The sequence below is a fragment of the Geospiza fortis genome, unplaced genomic scaffold (genome assembly GCF_000277835.1).
Source record: "Geospiza fortis unplaced genomic scaffold, GeoFor_1.0 scaffold246, whole genome shotgun sequence".
Classification (NCBI taxonomy): domain Eukaryota; kingdom Metazoa; phylum Chordata; class Aves; order Passeriformes; family Thraupidae; genus Geospiza; species Geospiza fortis.
This window is the reverse complement of record NW_005054476.1, coordinates 905,639-929,162: the sequence shown is the minus strand read 5'-3', so window position 1 is coordinate 929,162 and position 23,524 is coordinate 905,639. Positions and strand designations below refer to the sequence as shown.

Here is a 23,524-nt window from a genome sequence, read left to right as displayed (position 1 = left end):
TCCCTGCCCGTATGTCGGGCCTGGCACAAGGGGTCTCGGAAACGGGTGTGTGGAGCAGCCCTGAGTGCTCTCAGCTTCGCTGGACGACCTCAAGGGAATCTGTGCTCCTCTAGGGCCCTCTGAAGTCACTTTTGTAGGTGCAGTATGCAGTAGCTGAATCTCCAGGCGTTTCTCTCTGTGTATGATTTGTTACAGCAGTTTTAATATTCTGTGTTAGGGTGAATGGGAATCTAATAATCAGCAAGGTCAAGTGCAGGGTACTGCATCTGGGTCAGAGCACCCCTGGTACCAGCACAGGCTGGGGATGAACAGATCCCAGGAGCCCTGCCCAGAAGGGCTTGGGGGTGCTGGTGGGTGAGAGGCTGCACATGAGCCAGCCATGGGCACTCCCAGCCCAGAGAGCCACACGTGTCCTGGGCTGCATCCAGAGCAGTGTGGGCAGCAGGGCCAGGGAGGGGTTTCTGCCCCTCTGCTCTGCTCTGCTCTGCTGAGAGCCCACCTGCAGGGCTGCATCAGCTCTGGGCTCCCAGCACAGGAAGGACATGGAGATGTTGGAGCAAGTCCAGAGAAGGGACAGCAAGTTGATCAGAGGGCTGGAGCTCCTCTCATGTTAGAACAGTCTGAGAGAATTTGGACTGGTTAGCCTGCAAAAGAGGAGGCATTGAGCCTAATTGTGGCCTCCTAGTACCTGAAGGGAGCCTACAGAAAAGATGCATCAAGACTATTTACAAGAGTATGTAGTAGCGTGTCAAGGGGAAATGGGTTTAACTTGAAAGTAGGTTTAGTCTGGATATTATGAAAAAATTCTTTACTATGAGGCTGTTCGGCACTGGAACAAGTTGCCTAGAGAGGCTGTGGATGCCACATCCCTGGGGCTGTTAAGGGCTATGTTGGATGGGACTTTTGAGTACCTTGGTCCAGTTAGAGTTGTCCCTGCCCATGGCAGAAAGGTTGGAAGTAGATGGTCGTTGTAGTCCTCTTGCAGCCATCTCATGCTAATTCTATGGGTTGTTTTAGAAAACATGTTGGATTTGAAGTGAGTATACCTTGCAGCAGGTGAGGTTGGGTGTAGTTTTCATAACAGACCTTGGAGATCTTATGTTACTGATTTGTCAGAAATACTTAGGGTGCTTGAGGCAGTTTTTTGCCTTTTTGCACAAAGTTGAAAATTCTATATATTGTCATACTTTTTTAATTGCAGACTAATATAATACGAAAAACTTTATTTTGTTATATCTGAATATAGGTGTTTGTGTTGTGTGTTTACTTATAATGTGAGAAAAGTATGTTTAATATGACAGTAAACAAGTATGTTAAAAAAAGTATGTTTAATATGACAGTAAACATTTTAATTTCAGTGTCAGTCTTAATTCAGGAATTTTTCAAGAATCTTTCATACCTGAGTGAGTATACACAATGTTCTAGATTACAAATTATTCAACAGAACTCTTGCTGACAGAATTTCCAGGAGCTTTCATTCCTGTGTTTGGGGTTTTTTTCCCTTTTCTTTTTGCCAATTGCTGGAGATTTGGGCAGCCTAAAACAGGGTTTATGTAGTAATTAACAACCTTGGTAATTTTTGCATATTCTTGGTATATGTTAATGGTTAATTAGAGAACTCCTGTATTATTTAGCTGGTTGTATGCATGTTAACCAGTGTGTGTTTATTGACTATAGAGGCTTTTGATGTCTGTCATGTGAGAGCATGCGTTCAGATTGCAGTTCTTGCAGCTTGCTGATCAATGTAGGGCTTTTATAGACATTAGGCAAAGCTTAGAATGGTAATTTAATTTTAAAATTGGCCTGTGAAATAGTTGGAATGCCTGAACCTGCCATATTATTATTTTTTATAATGGGAAATTATTCCTGATATCTTTATTGCATTGTTGCCATGTAAGTTGAGATGAGTGTGAAGGAGGTACATATTCCTCCATATTCCTTGATTCAAGATGTCATGTTCTGAAATTTACTGAGATTTTTGTTGTCGAAAGGGACTTAGCATATGCCTTATCTACCTCAATTCTTGGGTAGACAAGTCACTAAAATAAAGCAATTCTATTACTTTTAGCAGTTTCCAAACTGCTGTGTGTGCTAACCCAACAGTAGCAGGATGTGAATATCAAGTTTTATAGACAAAAACTTAAATGTTTGAGTGGTCATCTTCCAAGCGTTGGTTTCATATGAATTTGTCACTAATGTTCCTCATTGTTGGTAACAGAATTATGTTGGATTTGTTACTGTCCAGCCAACTTTTAAACTTCTGACAGTAAACTGAAAAGGAATTGCAGCTGTTTACACAGCTAGGCAGCAACACATTCTCTTCTTATTAGCATGTGGTAGATGAGCAGCCGGAGTGGGAGGACTTAGATTAGTAGTTACATTATGCCAAAAACAAGCTTAGTTTCACTTTTTTACAGACATTTTATGTCAGATTTTCCTGAACCCTTCTTCAAGTAATTGGAGAATGACATTTTCTGCTTTTTCATATAAATAGATGTATTCTAATGTGGAACTTCTACTTCCCTGGAGAAATCTAGAGCTTTGGATCTGTAGGACAACTTAACCTTTACTTGTTTGGTTTCTAAACAGGGTTGGTCTAGAACACCAGAAGTATTATTTAAAATGTATTTTTGAGATATTTTGGAGAAGTAGGCATTCTTCAAATATGTAAATCCATCAGATGGCTATTTAGAATAAAAATTGAGTATTTTGGCTTTTCTCTTATTCATTTGTTAATGATGTGTTCATAGCCTTATGACCTCTGATTTTTGCCAAAATTTGGCTATAATCTAAGGAAAAACTAATAGCTTTTGGAAATTGCTTGAAACTGTTCATTCTTCAGTTTTATGCCTTATGATGACTTGGGTTAACAAGGGTAGATTTGCAACTCCCCTTTTCCAAGATGTTGCAGTAAACTATGATGTTTGTGGAATAAATACTTTCTGATGGCATTGCTTCCTAAAACTTTATGCTTCTCCTACATGTGCAAATCTTGCCTTACTGCAAAGAGAAAAACTGCTGCAGTGCAGTTGAGCAGCAGGGTTTCATGCAGTGAAACACAGGTGCAGTATGTTGATTTGTAGAGATTGTAAAGTAGTTATACAGCCTTTAGGATTAGAGTTCGTGAGAACTACTTAAGCTTTATCTTGTAATTTTTTTTTTGCAAAGGGTACTGCCCGCAGAAAGAAGAAGGTTGTTCACAGAACAGCTACAGCAGATGATAAAAAACTTCAGTTTTCATTGAAGAAACTGGGAGTCAACAATATTTCTGGAATTGAAGAGGTAATTGCTTCAAAGGAAAAAAATATATATTTAAATAGAAAATAGAAATAGTATTATAGAAAATAGAAAATGTATTAAATAGAATATGCATTAAAATCAATTTTCTGGTAAGTAACATAGCTCCTAAACTTGCCTGTAAATGATCAATAGGTCTTCCTGAAGCTTTAAGAATTTTTATTTCCTATTAAATTGAAAAATCCTGTTCAACTGCTTCAAATACTGGATTTTTTTTTTCTTGCAGGTAAACATGTTTACCAATCAAGGAACAGTCATTCACTTCAATAACCCAAAAGTTCAGGCATCTCTGGCTGCTAACACTTTCACTATCACCGGCCATGCTGAGACAAAGCAGCTGACAGAAATGCTGCCTAGCATCCTAAACCAGCTCGGAGCTGACAGTCTGACCAGCCTCAGGAGATTGGCAGAAGCCCTACCCAAGCAATGTAGGTTGAAACTTCAGTGTGTTTCATGCTGGCAGCTGACATGAAGCTTGTTTCTGTAGCAGCAGTGACATTCCCTGCGCTCTTGTTGTCTGCAGGCATGTTATAAAATCCTTGTAAAGAAACCACTTTCAAATCAATTTTATTTATAGCTCAAACCCCATGGCAAGCATGACTCAGTAAAGCGAAGTCACCTGTCTGTGTGTCTTGTAGCTGGGTTAGCACTGGAAAATTGTAGCCAGACTTGATTTTCTGGTACTTTCCTTCTCGATATGGCTGCCATATTTTGACATATCTTGTTCATTATAGCTGGGTGAATTAATTACTCTGTAAGTGTTAGGTTTTAGAGAAGGATAAACTTGAGTATATCTCTTGACACTTGGAATGGAAGTGTAAGTAATGGGGAGAGGGACATAACAGATATCTCGTGATTGCATTTCTCCCTCACAGGTGTGGTAAAAGTATTTCTCCATGGGCTTTTTGGTAACTAGGAAGAAATTACAGGGTATTTATAAGGAAGTACATTATAATTTCAGTATGTGTAAAACAGTATAGAGAACAGGACTGATACAAGCATTAAGCTAGATATACCAACTTTCTATTCCATACTTTAGATAGTGAAAAAGTATGAGCATTTGTTCCTTCTAAAACTGGGAAAAGTATAGTAAGGACTTAAATATGTAGTGTTTGATAAAGGTGCTGCTGCGACAGGATGAAAATCAGGAGTGAAAGACTTGTTGACACTGGGAACATTCCTCGTGTCCTGTGTGTACAGTCTTCCTACTTCCTGAAATATCTTAAGCCCATTTCTTTAAATATATGGAACAGCCTGAACATGATAAAAATGAGATAAAATCATTGTGTCTGATCTTTGGCAGTTGTAATTTGATTAATTTATTATTCTTCCTCTGCTTTGTTGCCAAAGCAGCCTCTATTTACATTCCTAAAATTGATGGTGCCCTCCTGGCAACTTATCAATGAAAAAAATTTTGCTAGAAGTGGTCCTCAAGATATGGAGTAAAATGTTCTTTATCATGATCCTCAGATCCTTTCTTCTAATATCACCTGTGTGATAGTAATTGAACTTGAAAAGAGTACTTGGAAGGATTTAGGATGATTGCTGAAGTTCTGTTTTCTGATAACAGTGAGAAGCCAGTTATAAGAGGCTATATACTAAGCTAAATTGTGGAGTTTTAGAAGGAGGGAAGCTTGTTTGAAGTGATTACTCTTTATGTTCTAATAGATGGCTATTTCTTTCCACTAAGAGTGGATGCCAGAACTAGTTGCACAAAACTTTCTATTCAGCATTGTCAGCTAGGTTTGGAAGCCTAACATCAATGAATGAAGCATCTGTGATGATTGCAGATGCTAAGGTAAACTTGGACTGGTCTTGGGGATGAGAGAAAATGCAGGTAATTTAGGACAAAATAACATGGTTTGCTTTTCAAATGTTTTTAATGTTAAGATGCACTTAAGATTTAACAACTTTCTGCTTCTTAAAAAAAACAAATGAAGGTCAGTGATGTCCTTGTCCCTAGAACAAAGTTTATTTATCAGTTCTGGTTCTCTAGAAATTAATGTACAGATCTAGTAAGAAACCATATTTTTCCTCACGCTTTTCTTAAAAACTGAGAAGGATTAATTAGAATAATGCTAAGGTAGTAGAGAGTAAGAGACATTGTGACAGTACAGCTAAGAATAGTTGTAGAGTAGTGGCACAGGCACCTGAGATACCTGTTAGTAGCATTATACTTCTACCCACTTCAGCAGATGCTCACTGGTCTGCTACAATGGAGCTGGTTAAATCTCACTACCTCTGTCAAATGCAATAGGAGTGGTTAAAGAAATTGCTGAGTCAGCAAACATGTGGACTAGAACACTAGGTCACCTAAAGAGTGTAAAATTGTGCATCCAGTTCCATATTCCTCTGACTTTGCCAGGGAACAGTAATACCTTTTAAGTACTTCTACTTGTGTCTGCCTGCAACTTGACAATTAACACCTCAGCTTTCTTTGGATGTGTGGGATAATAAGATCCTTTCTAGTCCTTAAAACTTGGTGATGTAAAATACATAGATTTAAGAGCCATGTGGTAGTCCATAAACTATCCTACTTCTAGGAAAAACTGGTAAAATCCATCTCCACTTGTATTTGGAAGTTATTGTTGTGGAGGTACTCAATATATACGTACAAGATGGTGACTAGTATGCTGTTTAGCATGCATCTTCTAATTTTACTACTGGGCTGTTTGAGCATTATCAGTAAAAAAGGGAATGCAAACTTCAGACATTAGATGAAGAGTTTTATTTACAAAACTGGATAAAGCATTGCCGCTTAGCCCAGAATCTTTGATAATGGTTTCAATAAACACAAAGCTAAACAATAACTCAAAATGCCTATGATGAGCTTGAATGAAGCTTTTGAACTACTTGCTCTTGCAGCTGTGGATGGAAAAGCACCACTTGCCACTGGTGAAGATGATGACGATGAAGTTCCAGGTGAGAACAAACATGAAGGGGAGGAGAAGGAAGTTAATTTTGCTGGGAGATCTTACACATAGCATAAGATCAGACCAGGGATAGTAAGAATGATGTCTAGTGACTTGTTGTCACAGAATTTCTGTGGGCAGATTATTTCATTAATTTCAGATACTATGAGAGACTTCGCAGTTTAAGCTAGCATTTTGGTCCTGTGTTGAAGTGGTAGCTGCTACTAAGATAATTATTTAATATTTCATGAGAAACTACCTTGTCAGAATCACTGCCTTGTTGTTACAGTGAAGTTAAATGCTTTTAGAATTGTGCTTTTTAATGAACTGTCCAAAATTTCTTTGGTTGAGCAATATTTGCTCTGTATTTTACAAGCTGAAAGTTTTTATGGTAAAAACTTGACATGAAGTAGGACTTCGGAAAAAAATTCAAACCCAAAATGTTCGGAAAAAGGGGAAGTGGGTCAAACTTTTAATTCCAACAATCTTTTTCTAGATCTTGTTGAAAACTTCGATGAAGCTTCGAAGAATGAGGCAAACTGAACTGTCACCTCCTGAATAAAACTAAAACTTGAAAAAGCTATATGGAGCTGCTATTTTATATTGTGACTGCCTTGATTTATTTCCTGATGAGATCTCAAGATCTGTGATATTTGGAAACTCCTTGAATCTACAGCTCCTTAGTTACTGCTTGTACACTATTATTTTTGTGGCCCAATTGAACAAAACTATGCTTTGAAATAAGTCAGATTGCTAACAAATTTCTGCCTAGACACATTTTTTGAGTAACTTCTACAAGCAAACACTTATCTTTAATGAACTTTGGCATACAATAAAATTATAAAGCAAAGTTTCTGGTGTGACTTTTTGTTAGACAATCAGGGACAAAAATATTAAACAACAGGTCCTAAATATTAAACAATCTTAAAATGTTTTGCTTTTCTGCAGAGCATCCTCCTTTTGCTGTGTTAAAAAGCTGGCTCCTGAAAAAAACTTTCCATGCATAATGAAACCTTTTGGACTTAATTGGTGAATTTCTGGCATTGCAGGTTAGAGCTACGTAGGCTATAAGTCAGTTTGTAACCTACTGGATTTAAGAAATAGAATTGTATTTTAGCAACAGTTAATGGTGGCTTAATCTAAAACAAAACTTGGAAGTCGAGGAAGAATTTTTACTTGCCAGCTGCTTGCTGCTGTTCTTCATGGCCTTGGGGAGCTACGTGTGAGTGTTAAATTTTTATCTTCAGTGAGTGTTTAATAGATATTTGCATGGTACAACTGTTTAATGGGTTAAACAATACCATTTTAATTTTACTTACCTGAAACCATCAGTTATATGGGGGAATGAAGTACGGAAAGGAGGAAAAGCATTAATAAAATTGATAATGGCTCTTAAGTGTATTTACCAGCTTCAGATCTATTAACTAATAATTTGAATGTTTCAGGAATGTGTTGTTTTTATTGCTTTTTGGGTTTTTTGTTGTGTTTCAGAGAAAAATATAACTTTTTAGGGCACAAGAAAGACATTTTTTATTCCAGTCTGACCTCTGTATAGCTGGAGTTTCCAAGGGTGAGAGCTAAATTTCATGTTTGTGAGTCATTGATATTAATGATAGATCAGAATCGTGCATGATTGAAGAGCACCCAGCTACTGGCCTCCTAAGGTTGTTTCTAGAGCAGATACTTCAAGAAGTGTAGATTCACCATGACTTGCTGAGAATGAAATTCAAGGTAGGAGTTGCTGTACCCATAGCAAAGCTCTTCGTGTGCCTGGAAAAGGGTGGGTCTGTGTCTGACTTGCCAAGCATGTTTGTCATAGTGTACATTGGGAAACAGTGGATGAACTTGTTCAAGCCCTAGAACTCCTGTGGTTTGAGGTAAGACAGCAGACTAATGTGAGCATGGCATGGCTGAAGTTGGATGCAAGTGCTTTAGGTAACAATTTTAGAGCACTTGTCTTGGTTTAAAAGTACTTCAGCAGTGAACTGTGCTTGTACCATTGAATTAGCTTAAAAAGTGGATTCATTGAATTGCAGCAGTAAGGTAGAAAAACTAGGCCTGTGTGAGTTTGACTTTGAAATAAGGGTGGCAAATGTAATTGCTGTGAATAAGGGAAAAAACCAAATTCTGCAGAGCAACTTGCCAGACTTCCTGTGACTTGTTGAGTAAATAATTGACATGCTGGGTTTTTATGAGTGTGTTACCTGTTCTGTGATTCAGATATGCTAGTCCACATAAATTGTTCTAAGCCTTCGTAGCCCTTATGAAATACTTTCTACTGGTTTCTGTCTTATGAAGTAACTTTGGGCCTTGCTTAGATGTTACAGACAGTGTTAGCCTTTTTCCCTCTAACACATACATTTAGTACTTAAAAAATAAGATCCTCGCTAAAGCAGTGTCTTTGAAGTGCAATGTAAGTCTGTCTAATCTAGTGATCAACACCCATGTGACGTGCCTGTGGAAGTCTTTGTCTTTGTGCAAGGTGTGCTCCCAGTACTCTCCCAGTCAGGAAATACTGGCATAATCTGCATCTTCAGACTCAAACTGAGGATAAAGGTATGAACAAACTATGTTCTTGACTATAGCAGAGTCTAAATGGAAGTAAAGTACCTATCTGGTAAGGTTATAATATTCTTCATGTGTAACTTAGTGTTCAGTCCTGGACTCAGTGGTGTGATTATTTTTCTCTCAGTAAGGAGTTTAGTTATGGTTTTCCTAATCTGTCACTAATTACTAGAAACTGAGGATAGTTGTGCTGATGTTTCTCGTCAGATTGAACTTCTGGGTAACCATACTGTAATTATGCTATTACGGATTCATATCTAGTTTTACTCAAGGAAAATGGCTCTCCATTCCAAATACTTTGGACAATGGAGAAATGAAAACAAATGCCTGTGTTTCTACTGAGTTTTTTATTTTTAAAAGGCTAAAGGAATGTTCAAGTTCTGTCACATTAAGCTCTGAAATAGCTTAACTCAGTGCAGTGGTGGGTTCTAGTGAGGTTTTTCATAATGTTTGGAACAGATTTTTGGAAATATTTTCACATTAATCTTATGCTTTAAGGGCTTTGCAATGTTTTAAAATTAGTATATTCTAATATCAAAACCCAAACAACAGAAACCTTTTGGGAGATGGTGAAGCTGTGTGTTTTATTAGTGGTGTACATATGAAAAGCTTCTAACTATGGTTTTAAAGTAATACAGATTTTAAAGTTCTCAAAGTCACCTTGCATTATTATTACATGTTTGTTCTTATTATCAAAGGCTTATGAGTCTGTGGTTGTGTCTGTTAGAAAAGTAATAATTGAGAATTTAATGTAATTTGTAATGCATATTTAACATACATGACAAAGGAAGAACATGTTTAAAATGTTCACAGCTCAATACTTGAAATTTGAAATCAGTGCTTGTGTATCTTCTTATATTGGTTTGCCTGGAGTGTGGGGGAAGTTAAATGTAGTTGCCACCTCTGAAATTTTGTGCTGATACTGTGTTTTGTGGGTGAAACATCATACAGATAATTTACTTTTCCTCAAGTTGTCTACTGTATCTGCTGAAAACCTAACAGGCTATTCTCGCCTTTAAATGTGGGAATAGGTTTGAACAAGTTAGTAAACTGGAGAGTTAATATTCAACAGAGATATAGGGAAGTCCATGCTGATGATGACCAGATTACAGCCCCAAGTGACTGGCAAGTGACTGGCAAGATGATGGTATATGTAAAAAGGAGAGGTTTCTAAGCTGCGTATTTTAAAATATTAATAAGTACTCAGCTTGTCTTGCATTTAACTAATACATGCAATGTGGCTTCTAATTTTTCTGAGCTATTCTTTCTTAGTTTTCTATCATTTCATCCACATCTGTGAGAGTTGCTGAAAATGTTTTCTACTGGATATGATAGTTGTAAGATCCTGACCAGTAACAGAGATTGGACTCTGAGAGGAAGTCTTATTTTACAGAAAAAGGAGCTTATGGTGCAGCTGAGCCAAGCTTACTTAGCTTGGGTGTACTGTCTGTAGCATGAGGAAGTAACACAATTAGTTTGACTACGAGGTGAACTCACTGACTTTAAAGATGGATGAAGAGTGGATGTATATAGAAGCTCTGAGAATCAGGAGTATAACTATTTCTGTGTATTCTAATTGACTTTAAGCTGTGGTTTCTTCTAGGTAAGATGGTACCTACAGTTTCATCATGAAAGTTTTAACTGCTCTGCTAATACTCTGTCTTCATGTGTGGATTATCATTATAAAATAACGTTACTGAATAGAAGGAAGACATTTTATGTAATACTATTACTGTATTGTCTTACTGTAATCTGCTTTTTTTTTAATAAGAGATTTAACGGATGTAATTTACATTGCATTTACATTGCACCTAAGGTATCCTGGTAGTAAAAAAAAGCCATTTGAACAATGTTTGTGTAATGCAGGGATTAGTAATACTTTAACAGATGAGTTACAGCCCTGTGTTTTGCATTGGTAGTGAATCCAAACAAATCAGAACAATTGTTGACCAATTAGTGTTGTAATGGTATAGGCTATAATCATTAGTGCCTATGTCTGTAACCTCTTGCATGGGTGGAAGGCAGAATTCTAGGATATCTTGCTGCTAATCAGATTGTTTGAAGCTCAGTTTGATAATGCAAAAGCTTTTGGTTGTGATACCCGTTAACCGAGATTTGAAACACGTCCTCACACAAGGATTTGATGTGTGCTGCAGGTTACTGGCAGATAAATGTGGAAGTATCTGCTGCACTTGAGATCCTTATTCTGCAATTCCATTGAACAATGCCTTTTTTTTTTCTTCTTTTCTGGAAAAATGTAGTAATGGGCTGTATCCTACTCCAAATTTTTAGGGCACACATGAAGTTAACATTCTCTATGTAAGTTGTACCTGAGTTAATAATGTCTGTAAGAATTATGCTGGAGTCTCAAAAATTTCAGCTCTGCATACCTGATAAGTATCCTGCTTCACAACTGACATGTAACTTGTGGCAAGTGTTTGCACCTGTGTGTTATCATTGGTTTAAAATGATGCAGTAAGATTAGCCAAGGTTTGAAGTTGTGGAAAGTATCAACTGAAACAGAGGGAGCTCGGGGTTTAAGCTGCCTCTTCAGGGACTGTGACTAGTCCTGCTATTCTTTCCTGTTACTTCCAGTAACTACATCAGGCAAATGCAGATGTAACTGAGTATAGTCAGAACTCTCAACAGTAGCATCTCTACAGTGAGCTGCTGTTTTGTGATGGATTTCTAGTAACTGTGTGTAAGCAAGACTACTGCCACCTTTGAGAATGCAACTGAGGTGTTCTGAGAGGGCTTCTTGCCCTATTGTGCCTGTAAAAAGAAAGATGGTTGGACGTGCCAAAATTTATGCTTGTGTGACATTGGTGTTTGACATAACGTCTGGGGTATAATACAGAGATTGTCACTAGTAGTCACAGTAGAGTAGAATGGTGTTAAAATGAATGGGGTGATGAATATGCTCCTTGTATCTTCAGTATAGTTGCCTCTGCAGAACTAGGAGGAATTAAAATTAATTTTCTTTAGATTATTATTCATTAGAGCCATGTAGGTGAGTAACATAGCCAGGATGTGCGGTGAGCAGAATTAAGCGGTTAGGAGCCATTTTTATAATACCTTTGCGTCTTAGACTCCTGCATTTGTGCTCATTTCTAACATTGTTTGGCTTCACCTGTCCAGGTCAGTCATCTCATTTTGTTGCGTTAAATTTGTGGCATTCATCTGTCCCCAACAAGCATAAGGCTTATGTAAATATACGGTGAGGGTTATGTGAACATGTGTTTGAAGGATTCAAACCCAAACTAAGAATGAGGTGAAATGAAAAAATTGAACAATTGTGTCAGCAGAATGGCAGGTTTATTGGTCTGAGATGTCCATTACAAGTTTTTTTTCCAGGGAGAGTTGGTATTCAAAGCACCAGGGAGGAGTTAATTTGACAATTCCTTTTTTTCCCCTCCCAGCTGCTTTGCATCAGTTAGTGTTAGGAATCAGTAGTTACTACAGTTCTTTCTGGTTTAGGAAAGCTCCTAAACAGCGTGAAACCAGCATAGCCAGCTCATGTAGCTGGGGTTTGCCTTTAGCATATGTTGGGGGCAACATTTGGATAAACAATTCCCATGTACATCTGCAGCATTTCATGCTCCAGTAATTACTACCCGGGGGTGATGATCTTTAAGATTTTTTGGGGGGGGTGTGCTTGGGGGTGGGTATGTTTTTACTGTGTAGAAGCTAGCCTAGCTTACAGATCTCAGGATTCACTGAGTCATCATCTTCCACCAGCATACAAAATTCAGATTTGCTCAGATGTGACCTTGTGCACGTATACACTGGTGTCTGGGCTGACCTCTGTCAGGATCTGTATTCTAGATGGATTGTCATTCTGCTTAAGTGCATCAGCCCTTTACAACAGACCCTTTACTCACGTTATATTTGTTCCTCATATTTTAGCATTGTCCTATTTTAATAATTTGTACCTTGGAAATAGGTGATTATTTATTTCAAAACCTGTTTTTACTCCTGATTATGTCCCACCTTGGGAACTCTCTGTTTTCATCAGGATATACAGTATACAAGGCTTCAAGGATGCACAGAAACATTTTTCTGGGTTGCTGTGGACCTTCTGGAAACAGTTTTGTGTGAACAGAAAATCATAATGCTTCTAAACAAAAGCCTTTTTGGAGACAATGGTGGTGTTGTTATGCCTGTGATTTTACCATATATTTGGGATAGATTATACCACGGTTGCTGAGTAGATAAGCAAGCTATTTTTGTGATACATTTTCAGAAACAATTGTGTTGAATCCCTTGGATTGTAACATTTAAGACAGTCTAGATGCAGTCTGGTGGCTACAAAAGTGGGATGGAACCATCTATGTGGTTTAGCTAAAGCTTGTCTGTTTTTCCATGGTGCTAGAAGCCTGAATAAGTACTGGCACATCAAATATGCCTGCAGACTACACATCATTCAGTGTCCTTTAACTGACAACAATACACAAGGTTGAGTACAGGCATTGGATAGTATGATAGGTCCTTCTAAAATGCTTGGCAATGGTATATACTAGAATTGGTGTGACAGTGATGCTGTTCTGTGAGCTTCACTGTTTATGACATAGAAATGCTGATGTGCTAGAAAATTTTGTAGGCTGTGAAAAGCATGTGATGTGATTGTACTTGCTATGCTTTGATTTCAGTGCTAAAGCGCATGTTCAGTTGATTTACATAACAAATCAAAACAGTATCTCCCACAATGCAGGTCAGGATGTTTTTTCACAGGATTATTTAGGGATTACTTTGGTTTATTCTTGCAGGAAAAGGTTGAGCCATACAGTGCAGTCCCACAGCTGTAATCCACCTTGTTGCTGTGTCCAGTTTACATCTTCCTTTCTGTTGGGGTTTGCAACCTTCCCTGCTGATTTCTGCGTACATGGTTGGCCTCATCACTGCTCATCTGCAGAAGATGGACTGACATGCTTTACAGTCCTGTATGCCTGGAGAGTTGCTAGCTTAATTTGGTGACAAATAACCCTCAACAGAAAGATCTATTCAGATGTCATTCCTAGGACTATAATAATATATAACCCCTAACAATATCTTTGATCTTTAAAGTTCCAAGTGACTGGATTCCTAATTCACCCAGTTATACATTCATTGCCAGATGGAGCAGTGTACTTCCTGAAAGCATTATGTGCTGCACAGCAGGAGGTGCATGCAAGCGGAACTGCTATAACAGTACTAATGATGATCATTCTAGTGATGGGCAGTGTCTGCACTCCAGTGATTTATACTGTTGTTGTAAAGGAAAAAGGTTTGGTCCACAGTCTTCAGGAAAAACTACTGGAATGCCCCTAACATTAGCTTACTAGTTAAAAATGCAGAACGTATTTGAGTCTTTCATTTCAGTAAATCCAGTCTGTCTTTTTTTTTTTTCCCCCTATCCTTCATTCCTTCCAGAGAATACGGAGTTACATCTGGTTGATGCTAGGTGTAGGCTAGAGCTGTGAATGTAAACTGCTTAGCCAAAACAAGTCACCTAGAATTAAGATAAACTTTCACGGTTGCTGTACTTCTGACATTTTTTGTTCCAAATGTTATAAAACAGTTGCGGAAGATGAGTAATAGTTCTGGCATTAGTTTACATCTGTTTCCTCAGGCTGAGCTAAGCATCATCATCAAGGTTTAAAGAAGCAAGATTCAAGATTACTTAAAGGAAGATTGTAGGACCAAGGCACGATGAAGTTGCTCTGGAAATGCAAAACTGGCGCATGCTGTAAATAAAAGTTTGTCTTGTGTTGTTTCTCAGCTAAGAGTAAGGTCCAGTGGCTGATTTTCATCTTGGAGCTGTGCAACATTATTTCTTACTGCAGGAATACTGGTGGGTTAACAGCTTGGGGGGGAAGAAAAAGTGTCATGGGGCACTTCATCATGGCCCTGGGACAGAGTTTTCCTCTAGTGCCACAGTGAGGAGCCAAAATCATCTCCTGTGGATCATGGAAAAGGTGAAGAGCAGAGGCCCATCTTCCATCACTTGGCTTCCTGCTGTGGGCACCTGCTCCCTGTGTGGCATAAGGAAGTGTATGATACAGACTTTTTTTTTTTTAATGCCAAGGAAAAGCCCACAGGAGGGCTGAAGGGAGATTATGCTCTACCCTGGGAAGGTCTGGCAGGAGGTTGCTGCTTTCTGTAACTGTCTCAGAAATACAAGTGGGGAATTCAAAGTACAAGACAGATGAACAAAGAAGGCAACAGAGTGGAACTAGTAACAGCCCCAGGGAAAACCAGAGCAGACAGGGAAGAGTGTTACAAAGTGCTCATCAAATTTACATGCAAATAGTAATGCTAACATTGTACATGATTGACCAGAATACCCTGCAAAGTCAAACGGGAATGAATAAGACAAAGACTTTGTGCAGTTCTGAAGCATTTGGCTGTTACTACTACATGAAACTGCTGGCAGTCTGCTTTGTGAGCAGAGTTCATGACATCTGTGTTTACATGTTGCACGTTGAATTTGGCAAAAAATAGTTAATCAGGAAAAGCAATTTATTTTATAGAGATCTTAATACTATGAAAGAGTGCATACTGTCATTCAAGTTCAAATTTAAAAGATGAAAAATTTCTGTAAGAAATTACATTGGCTAGAGCTTTTGGTAAAAACTTTGGATAAAATCAGCTTGTAATTAAGATTCTGACTGCAGAATTTTCAAACTCCTCTGTCCTGTGACAAGGAAACACTTTGGACCCACAGGTGTGGTTCCAAGGTAAGTCTGTCTTAGTGTCTTCTCACTGCCATCAGAGGCTACAGAAATCATTGACTAGAATGAAATCAGAAGACTGACCTTTCAAAACACTTAACCAGTGCTGAAGTTCCCACCACTTACAATTTTTGCCACTATAAACAAAGGAAAATGAATACTGAGAAGTATTTACCCAAGAAAAACAAAAATTCATTGTTGTGCCTCAGAGAAATACGAAGTATGTGGAGTGAAGCATGCTGTTAATATTGCATAATCACCAGTTGTCTATGCCTTTTACATAGGGATTTTTTCCTGTGAGTAAGGCTTTTTCTTTGCATAGATTTTTTTTTTCCGCTGTTTGCTAACTCTTGACTAAATTTTCCTCAGGGTGTCTGGATCATAGCTTATGAAATAGTGCTGGTTGGTCCCTGCAAGGTCCTCAGAAGAGCCATGGAAAACTTCAATTCCATGTTCCCTTAGCAGCATAATGTTACATAGTAGAAAGGGCATATGATGCAGGAAACAGCTTCTTAAAAACTATCATCTTCACCTTTGTACTCGCTCTTGTGGGAGGTGTTGTGATGACTATCTGACAATTGCTTGAAATTCTGCAGCAAAAAGATGGAAGAAATTTAAATTGCATTGCCTTAATCTACATTCTTCTTATATGTCTTCATATGTAATTAAAAAAATGCATTTTTCTGGGATATGTTTTGAGGCAGTAGCTAAGAATTAGTCAGTTTTATTTCCTATATGTTATCTCATTGCTGACTGAAATTCAAGACAAAATACAGAGCAGATATTGAAGGTTCATTATTTGGAACAAGTGCTTTCCTGTAACACAAATAATACAGGAAAAGGAAAATCTGTTCTTTAAGCATACTGATGTAGTTTTGTCTATACACGAGATGTCTTGCAATTTAAGAAAAAATGGCTCAGGCTATGGTATCTCAAGGAAACACAATTTGCCCTTTATTTACCTTACTTTTCAACAAATGTGGGAATTCAGGATTTGATTTTACACAGAACATTAAATCTCAGTATTTTTAATATGCAACTTTACAGTAATTGGCACTTCATCTTATTTTACTTTAAAATTACTTACAAGATACATTTTTCTGGATTTTTGATTATGAAACATTTTTTCTCTCTTACTTCCAAGGCATGTCAGATTCTTTCATCTGATTTAATCATGCCTGAGGCAATAAAACTTACGTAAACGCTACGTAAGAATACAGGTGTCAAAGCCTGGGGGACAGATAATGGAGCAAAGATTTCACCAACACCTGCAAGGTCAGTTACATTTTTTTTCTTCACTTCCCCTAAGGCTGATTCCATTGCAGATTTCAGTGTCTTGAAAGAAATGCATCTCTGCACTGGCTCTTCGCACCACCTTTCAGAGGTTAATTATGATACAGAGTACACCTTCCATGTACCACAGATGTTTTGGTACATGGAAACATGTCAGAAGAGTCAGAGGGTTTAATCCATGGAGGTTTGGAATTTTTTTCTACATTTTCCCCTTTTGTATATTCAATCACTTTGTTATTTCAAGGTTAGCATTTTTAATTCATTATTTCTCTGGCTCTGACTCATAGAGCTTGGCTGGATTGTTCTCCAGCCTTATAGTGCCTTTCGTCAGAATCACAGTGCATATTCTTTAAATAGTGCTCATTTTCTTTGTGTATGGATTTACTTTCGAATAGAAAAAAATTAGCACAGTAGAGACACTATACAAGAAATATAGGAACTTGGAGGTTGGGCTCACTACCCACGGACTGGGGAAGAAAGGCAGGGATTAATGGTGTATGGATGTCAGTAGATGCCAGACCTCTAGTGGGCACAATGGAGAAATGCTTGGAAGCATGAACATTATATGGGGGAAAATTTTATGTGCTGTTGGGGGAGAGCTGCTGAAAAGTCTCTTTCAAAAGCTTATCTGTTATTTGTACAAAACTGTTATGTCCCATCATTCATTGTAGCTTTGAGTAAGTGCAGAAGTCCCAGAAAATCAGTTAACATTGTCTGATTTTTTTCAACTAATTTCAAAATCTTAACTGCTGTTTTGACTGAACAGCTGTACTAGGACATCCCCCAGAATGGAGACAAGAGGCTGGAGAGCCGCCCTGCAGAAAGAGATGTGAGGGTTTGGATTGGAGACAAGTTGAACATGGTCATCAGTGCTCTAGCAGCCAGGAGGGCCACCCTGGGGGCATCAGGCACAACATGGCCAGCTGCGCAAGGGAGGGGATTGTGCTCTGCACTGCATTGGGGCAGCCTCACCTCGAGCGCTGGGGGCAATTCTGGGTGCCAAAGTAAAAGTGAGGTATAAAACTATTGGGGAGTGTCCGAAGGAAGGCCATGAGGATGGTGAAGGGTCTTGAGAGGAAAGCGGTATGAAGAGCAGCTGATATCACTTGGTCTGTTAATTCTGGAGGAGTCTGAGGTGACCTTATGGCAGCCTACAGCTTCCTCATAAGACGAAGTGGAGAGGCAAGCACTGATCTTCCCTCTGGTAACTAGAGTTTGGACATTAGGAGGTGGATTGAAACTGCATCAGGGAAAAGTTCAGACTGAACATGAGGGAAAGGCTCTTTATTAAGAGTGGTTGATCACTGAACAGGTTCCTAGGAAAATGGTCTCCAAGCCTGTCAGCATTCAAGGAGTGTCTGGGTGATGCTTAGTGATATGCTTTAGTCTGAGGTAGTCACAGAATATCTCAAGTTGGAGGGGACCCATAGGGATTGTGCTGCAAGGAGCAGGGAATGTGACTCAATGATCTGTATTGTCCCTTTCAACTTGAAATATTCTATGATCCAAAGAACTACAATGGCTGAAGAAGGCTGTAGTGCAGGAGGTTGTGGCTTTTCATTGCATACAGCTGATACCTGCTTCCAGCCACTGCATGAAGGATATTTAGGAGCTCGGAGTTCTGTACTAGCAATTAGAGTTTCTTGTAATGAGGAAATTTCAATCTACAATGTGTTGGCCTAGTTGTTCCGGGACTAACAGTGGAAGGCAGGAGGAAAGAAGTCAGGTACTGTCAGTGTTCCCACAGAAACCACACACTGCTCATTAAGACTCTCTTCCCCCTATGGCAAACTAGAGAGAATTGGAGGCATGCCAAGCTGTGTGATCAGCAAGACTCACATACTCCATGCAGCTTTGGTGGCATGCCATGTAGGAGGGACTTCCCCTTTGAACATCCATCCCAGCACTGGCAGTCAGGGTGCCAGAAGACTGTGAACATCAGTTTAACCAATGGACATCTGAATTGCAACAATCAAGTCTTGTCACTGGGTTCATCGTGATAATACCTTTCTACTCTTATAATTTCTTTCTCATTATTTTCCTTACATATTTTCTTAAGTGTTACTTTTATGCTTTTATATTATTACCATGGATAACAACAACCAAAATGGCTATATACATCCTCTCCATTGCAACCAAATTGTTCTAAGGCAAACTCTACACACACACGCATATGCACATATATATAAAACCACCAATCATTCAGTGTGTTTTCACTCTGTTATAGATACATATTATAATACTGGCTTTTTGCAAATACTAAAATGGATTCTATATGTGTGGTGTTAAAGTAACTTTGTTATATAGTTTTTATTTCTGTTGTTAATTAAGCCTAGACATAGTAGTGAAATCAATTATATAAGTATGCTTGCGTTAAAATGCCTGCTTGGATGGGATAACATCCAATGAACATAGGAAGAGGACACCTGCTACAGATAGGCCAACAATCAGCACTCACCATCTGAAGACAGGTGAACCAAGGCCCAAAACCTGGAGGTGATAAGAATGGACTAAAACCACAACCAAGGAATATGCATGCTCTAAAAAGGTGGATCCAAGAAGATTTGCTAAATAGTTTTTGGAACGTGTAAACTAGTTTGGGGAAAAGTTTACTATGCATAAGGGTCTATGAATATGCAACAGGCTGATGTAAGGGAAAAGGTATTTAAGGGGTGTCTCTGAAGATAAGTGTGCTCTTGGGCCGAGATGCACCCAGCTGTAATAACCTTTGCTCTATGGTCCTTGTCTCCTATTATCCTTTATTAAACTTTTTAAATTTTCACAGGAGAGTGAACATGTTTTTCACACTGAGCATAGTCTATAGGGATTTGAGTAATGACCAGATAGATCCTTTTGGGTGGAGTAGAGTGTGTGAAAAACATGTTCACTCTCCTGTGAAAATTTAAAAAGTTTAATAAAGGATAATAGGAGACAAGGACCATAGAGCAAAGGTTATTACGCCTAGGTGCATTTTGGCACTCAGCCAAGAGCACACCATCACCTTCTGAGATACCCTTTAAAACCCCTACATCAGCCTGTTGCATATTCATAGACCCTTATGCATATCCATAAACTAGTTTACATTTTCCAGGTTTTACATGGCCCTTCCTCGGGTCTGCCTTTTTAGAGTAAACATGTTTCTTGGCTGTGGTTTTGGCTCCTTCTCTTTTACCACTTCCACTCTGGGCCTTGGTCCTCACTCTATTCAGATGGCGAGTGCTGATAGTTGGCATATCTGTAGCAGATGTCCTCATCTTACGTTCATTGGATGTTATCCCATCTGAGCAGGCATGTTAACACAAGGATAGCTATTTCACTACTAGGTCTAAGCTTAATTAAACAGCAGAAATAAAAACTATATCCTTATAACAGTTACTTTAACATCACACATATAAAAATATAAAATCCATTTTAATATTTGCAAAAAACCAATATTATAATATGTATCTATAACATTCAGCACAGTTAATTCTCTCAGGTACTGGATACCTTTTTCCATAGCATTCCACCTCCTTGGGTGCACTTCTAGATCATGCTTGATCTAGTACCTTTCCTTCATGCTTGACAAGAGTCGCCTGCAGGGTCTGTGTTTCTGTCCTCTTCCCAATCCTCTTGTGCCCACATCCCAGGGTCAGGGATCCCAGCTGGCCAGCTTTACTACTGTCTGGTTTCACATCGTGGGCTGCAATACCCCAGCACTGGGCCAGGCAGGTCACCAGGGACTCTCCTGACTGCTGGCTGACATTTTCTTGTGCATCCCACAGCTCACCGAGGGATAGAAATGGGGTGATTGATTATCTCTGGCCCTGCCTCTTCCTCCTGTTAAGAGAGCCCTGCTTCCTCCTTATTTCTTCCTGTGTGAACTGATTTGATCTTGCATTTCTTCTTCTGTATAGAGGCGATTGCTACTGTCACCTCAACTGTGAGAAAAAACAAAACTATCTGACAACGATTTTGGTGTTAAATAATCAAGGCATTACTTTACTTCTGGCCAGAATGTTGTTCTGGCCAAGATGTGCAACAGAAATAATTATATCCACACATAGTCTGGGTGTGCAGAGAATGTAATTTCATGACACGTGAATTTTACCAGATTTTTCACAAACTTTATACAGTAAAAATGAAAAAAATCGTTGGTTCAATGTTCACTGGTTCCAAGTGATGTAGTTCTTAGTATTTGGTTTCTCATTCCTTACAAATCTCTTTGCCTCCGATGCTAATTAGGTCCTCATCCTTATCTCTGCTTTCCCTGACCAGGTGTCTCCGACCATGCCAGGGATGTTTGGAATGGATGTTCCGTTAACGGCCCTTGATGGCTGTTGCTGGCTGTTATCTTTTCTGTCTTTTCTGTGCTGCTCCCAGTCTGTTGAGATGTTGAGCTCATCAGGCCTCAACTAGTGGAGCAATGGCCTGAAAATAAACTTCAGATCCCTTCCTCCGGGGCAAAGGTGAACAAACTAGTCCTGACTAAAATTATAAAAGAAAAAAATTTATATATTTTGCAACACTACCAGCAGAGGTTGTTCAGCTGAAGTCTGAGTGGCCACGGTGCCTGGTGCTCTGCTTTCTTGCCTCTCCCCTGAGCGTGCTGTTTAGGGTCAAGCAGTGTCCAGGAAAGAGTAGCCAGGGCCCAGCACATTGCATAACTTCGTGCCTCTCTGGAACTGCTACACCAGTTTTCCTTCACATATTATGCGACTTTATCAGGATCTCATAGTTGTTCAGGAGTGAAAGATGTGTGCTAATGTCTTTACAAATAATTTAATGGGTGAAGGTATGAGTGTCTTTGAAATGGGTCTTACCATCTCTACTAAATTCAAGGCAGCAGGTTTGTTGTAGAGACCGGACAGCTTGGCTTCTGAGACAGACAACAGTCTGCACAAGCCTGAACTTCTGAACTTTGGGTTAAAAAAGACAGGTTCAAGGGGGCACATGGGGTTGGCAGTTTGGGAAGGCTGTACCCTCCTAGTACCTCAGCCAGTGGGGAAATGAAGAGGGAAACATGCAGTCCGGAGTTTGGGATAAAAGGAGGCTGCACCTTCTGAAACCGAGAGAGAAATCCCCATGGGCATGTGCCCCAGAGGACTCTCCTCCTTTATTTGAATAAAGTTAAAGGACTCCTCTGTCTCCTTTTCGGACATAAAACTCTGGCGTTTGTGGATTTTCCTGACACGAGTGAACTTCCAAACCACTGAAGCACAATAATCCTTCGAAAGTTGGCCCATTTTTTCCCACATTCCATGCCACTCATGACTATCTACCGTCAGGGCAGATGTTTGAATAACCTCCCTAGAAATATCTAAACACGATGTAAATCGCACTGAGGAGACCTGCCAGACTTAGCAACAAGAACATGCTCTTCTTAACCATCCAAAGGGAATTCAGAATTCTCAAAAGTTCCTTTAACAGGAGTGAAAATATGGGGAAAATCGTCCTGTCCAATTCTCCCCTGCCAGACTGGACATGACTATTAATAGAGTCCCAAAGTGTAGTGCCTGAGGTAAGGGTAGGAGAGCAGCACTGAATGCATATCCCAAATGACCCTCGCTGCCCTTGATGTTATCATGCCATGAACTGATGTCACACAGTACAGAAACAGAACAATCCTAATCCCTCTCCCTCCTCTGAAAAATACCATCAGGAGGAGCACATAGAGGAATATACAAAGGGTTAGGCACAACACCCACACCAACAGACAAAGCTACACTCTGACCAGTGGCTCCCTATCTAATACAGCAAATGCTTAGATCAATTTTTTTCCAGTTATTCCTGATTTTATCTGTAATCTCAATCCTTCCTGGCCCATAGTAGGTGCCAAACAAGACTGCTGTGGTTTAGGAATGGTACTGCCCAGTTTAGTGCTCCCACTGCGACGCTTCAAACACACTGCCACTTGCTTGCTTGCCCATCCCCTCTCTGCTTTCCCCTGGGGTGAGATGGAAAGGGGAATTCGAGGCAAAAAAGGTAAAGATCACAGATTGAAATAAGAAAAATTTACTGGAAACAGCAATGAGGTAAGAAAACAAGCAATAACAGCAACAATGTACAAAAGACAGAGCGATTCACATGCAAAATTGCTTACTGCAGAGCTCCACCGATCCCACTGCAACCAGTCCACCATGACTGGAAGGAACTCCTCCACCCTGGAAGGGACAGCCTCCTTCTCTTAGCAATGAGGTGAGGTGATACAGAGTAAGTTCTCCATGCCAGCCCCCTCCTCTCTATTGCAAAAATGAACCCTGTTCTGGCTCCAGCCAGAATAAATATAAACTGGGGGGTCTCAAAAACTTCACACAGTGAACATTTTGGTATTATTAACAATACAAGTATCTATCTTTTGTGGTGATATCCCTCAATATCTAAACACATTTCTTCCTGTGAATATGTATCAATGATGTGATGAAGTAGGACACTTGGAATAGTGTCACCCACTGCACTCAGTGTACATTTAGATGGTCAAAACTGGGCTTATTTACAAATAATTTCATGCATGACAACTGACTCTTCTAAAATTATATAAAATATATTTAAGAAAAGGATGACATTGCACATTTGTATTAACAACAGTGAAAGAAGAGGAAGAACACTAAAAAGCTTAACTAAAGCCAGGAAATAGTTGCACTGAGGTAAAGTTACAAAACAACCAACTCTTGTCACTGATTAGAGCTAAACAGTTCAAATCTCCAAGCCAAGATGTGGCACCTGCAGAAGAGCCAATCACTATTCCTTGATATTTTGAAGTAGCTT

At 39.2% G+C, this 23,524-nt stretch overlaps 2 protein-coding genes across 2 annotated transcripts in view; one reads left to right on the top strand and one right to left on the bottom strand.

The window, feature by feature from the left end:
• The first annotated feature begins 3,136 nt into the window (after positions 1-3,136).
• On the top strand, positions 3,137-7,059 carry BTF3 (basic transcription factor 3). The gene is made up of 4 exons (XM_005428268.2): positions 3,137-3,282; positions 3,524-3,725; positions 6,163-6,219; positions 6,706-7,059. Exons 2-4 carry the CDS (start codon positions 3,530-3,532, stop codon positions 6,750-6,752), a joined length of 300 nt encoding a protein of 99 aa, XP_005428325.1. The 5' UTR covers positions 3,137-3,282; positions 3,524-3,529; the 3' UTR covers positions 6,753-7,059.
• Positions 7,060-20,825: 13,766 nt separating this feature from the next.
• Positions 20,826-23,524, bottom strand: part of ANKRA2 (ankyrin repeat family A member 2) — an 11,209-nt gene continuing 8,510 nt past the window's right edge. Inside the window, exon 9 of the mRNA XM_031063004.1 lies at positions 20,826-21,244. Coding sequence (XP_030918864.1) covers positions 21,201-21,244 — 44 coding nt within the window. The 3' untranslated portion in view covers positions 20,826-21,200. The remainder of the gene's footprint in view (positions 21,245-23,524) is intronic.

Coding starts and splice junctions, on each gene's coding strand:
- BTF3 (XM_005428268.2), top strand. CDS start 3,530: ATGTTTACCAATCAAGGAACAGTCATTCACTTCAATAACCCAAAAGTT. Junction 3,726..6,162: donor AGAAGCCCTACCCAAGCAAT/GTAGGTTGAAAC, acceptor TTGCTCTTGCAG/CTGTGGATGGAAAAGCACCA. Junction 6,220..6,705: donor TGATGACGATGAAGTTCCAG/GTGAGAACAAAC, acceptor ATCTTTTTCTAG/ATCTTGTTGAAAACTTCGAT.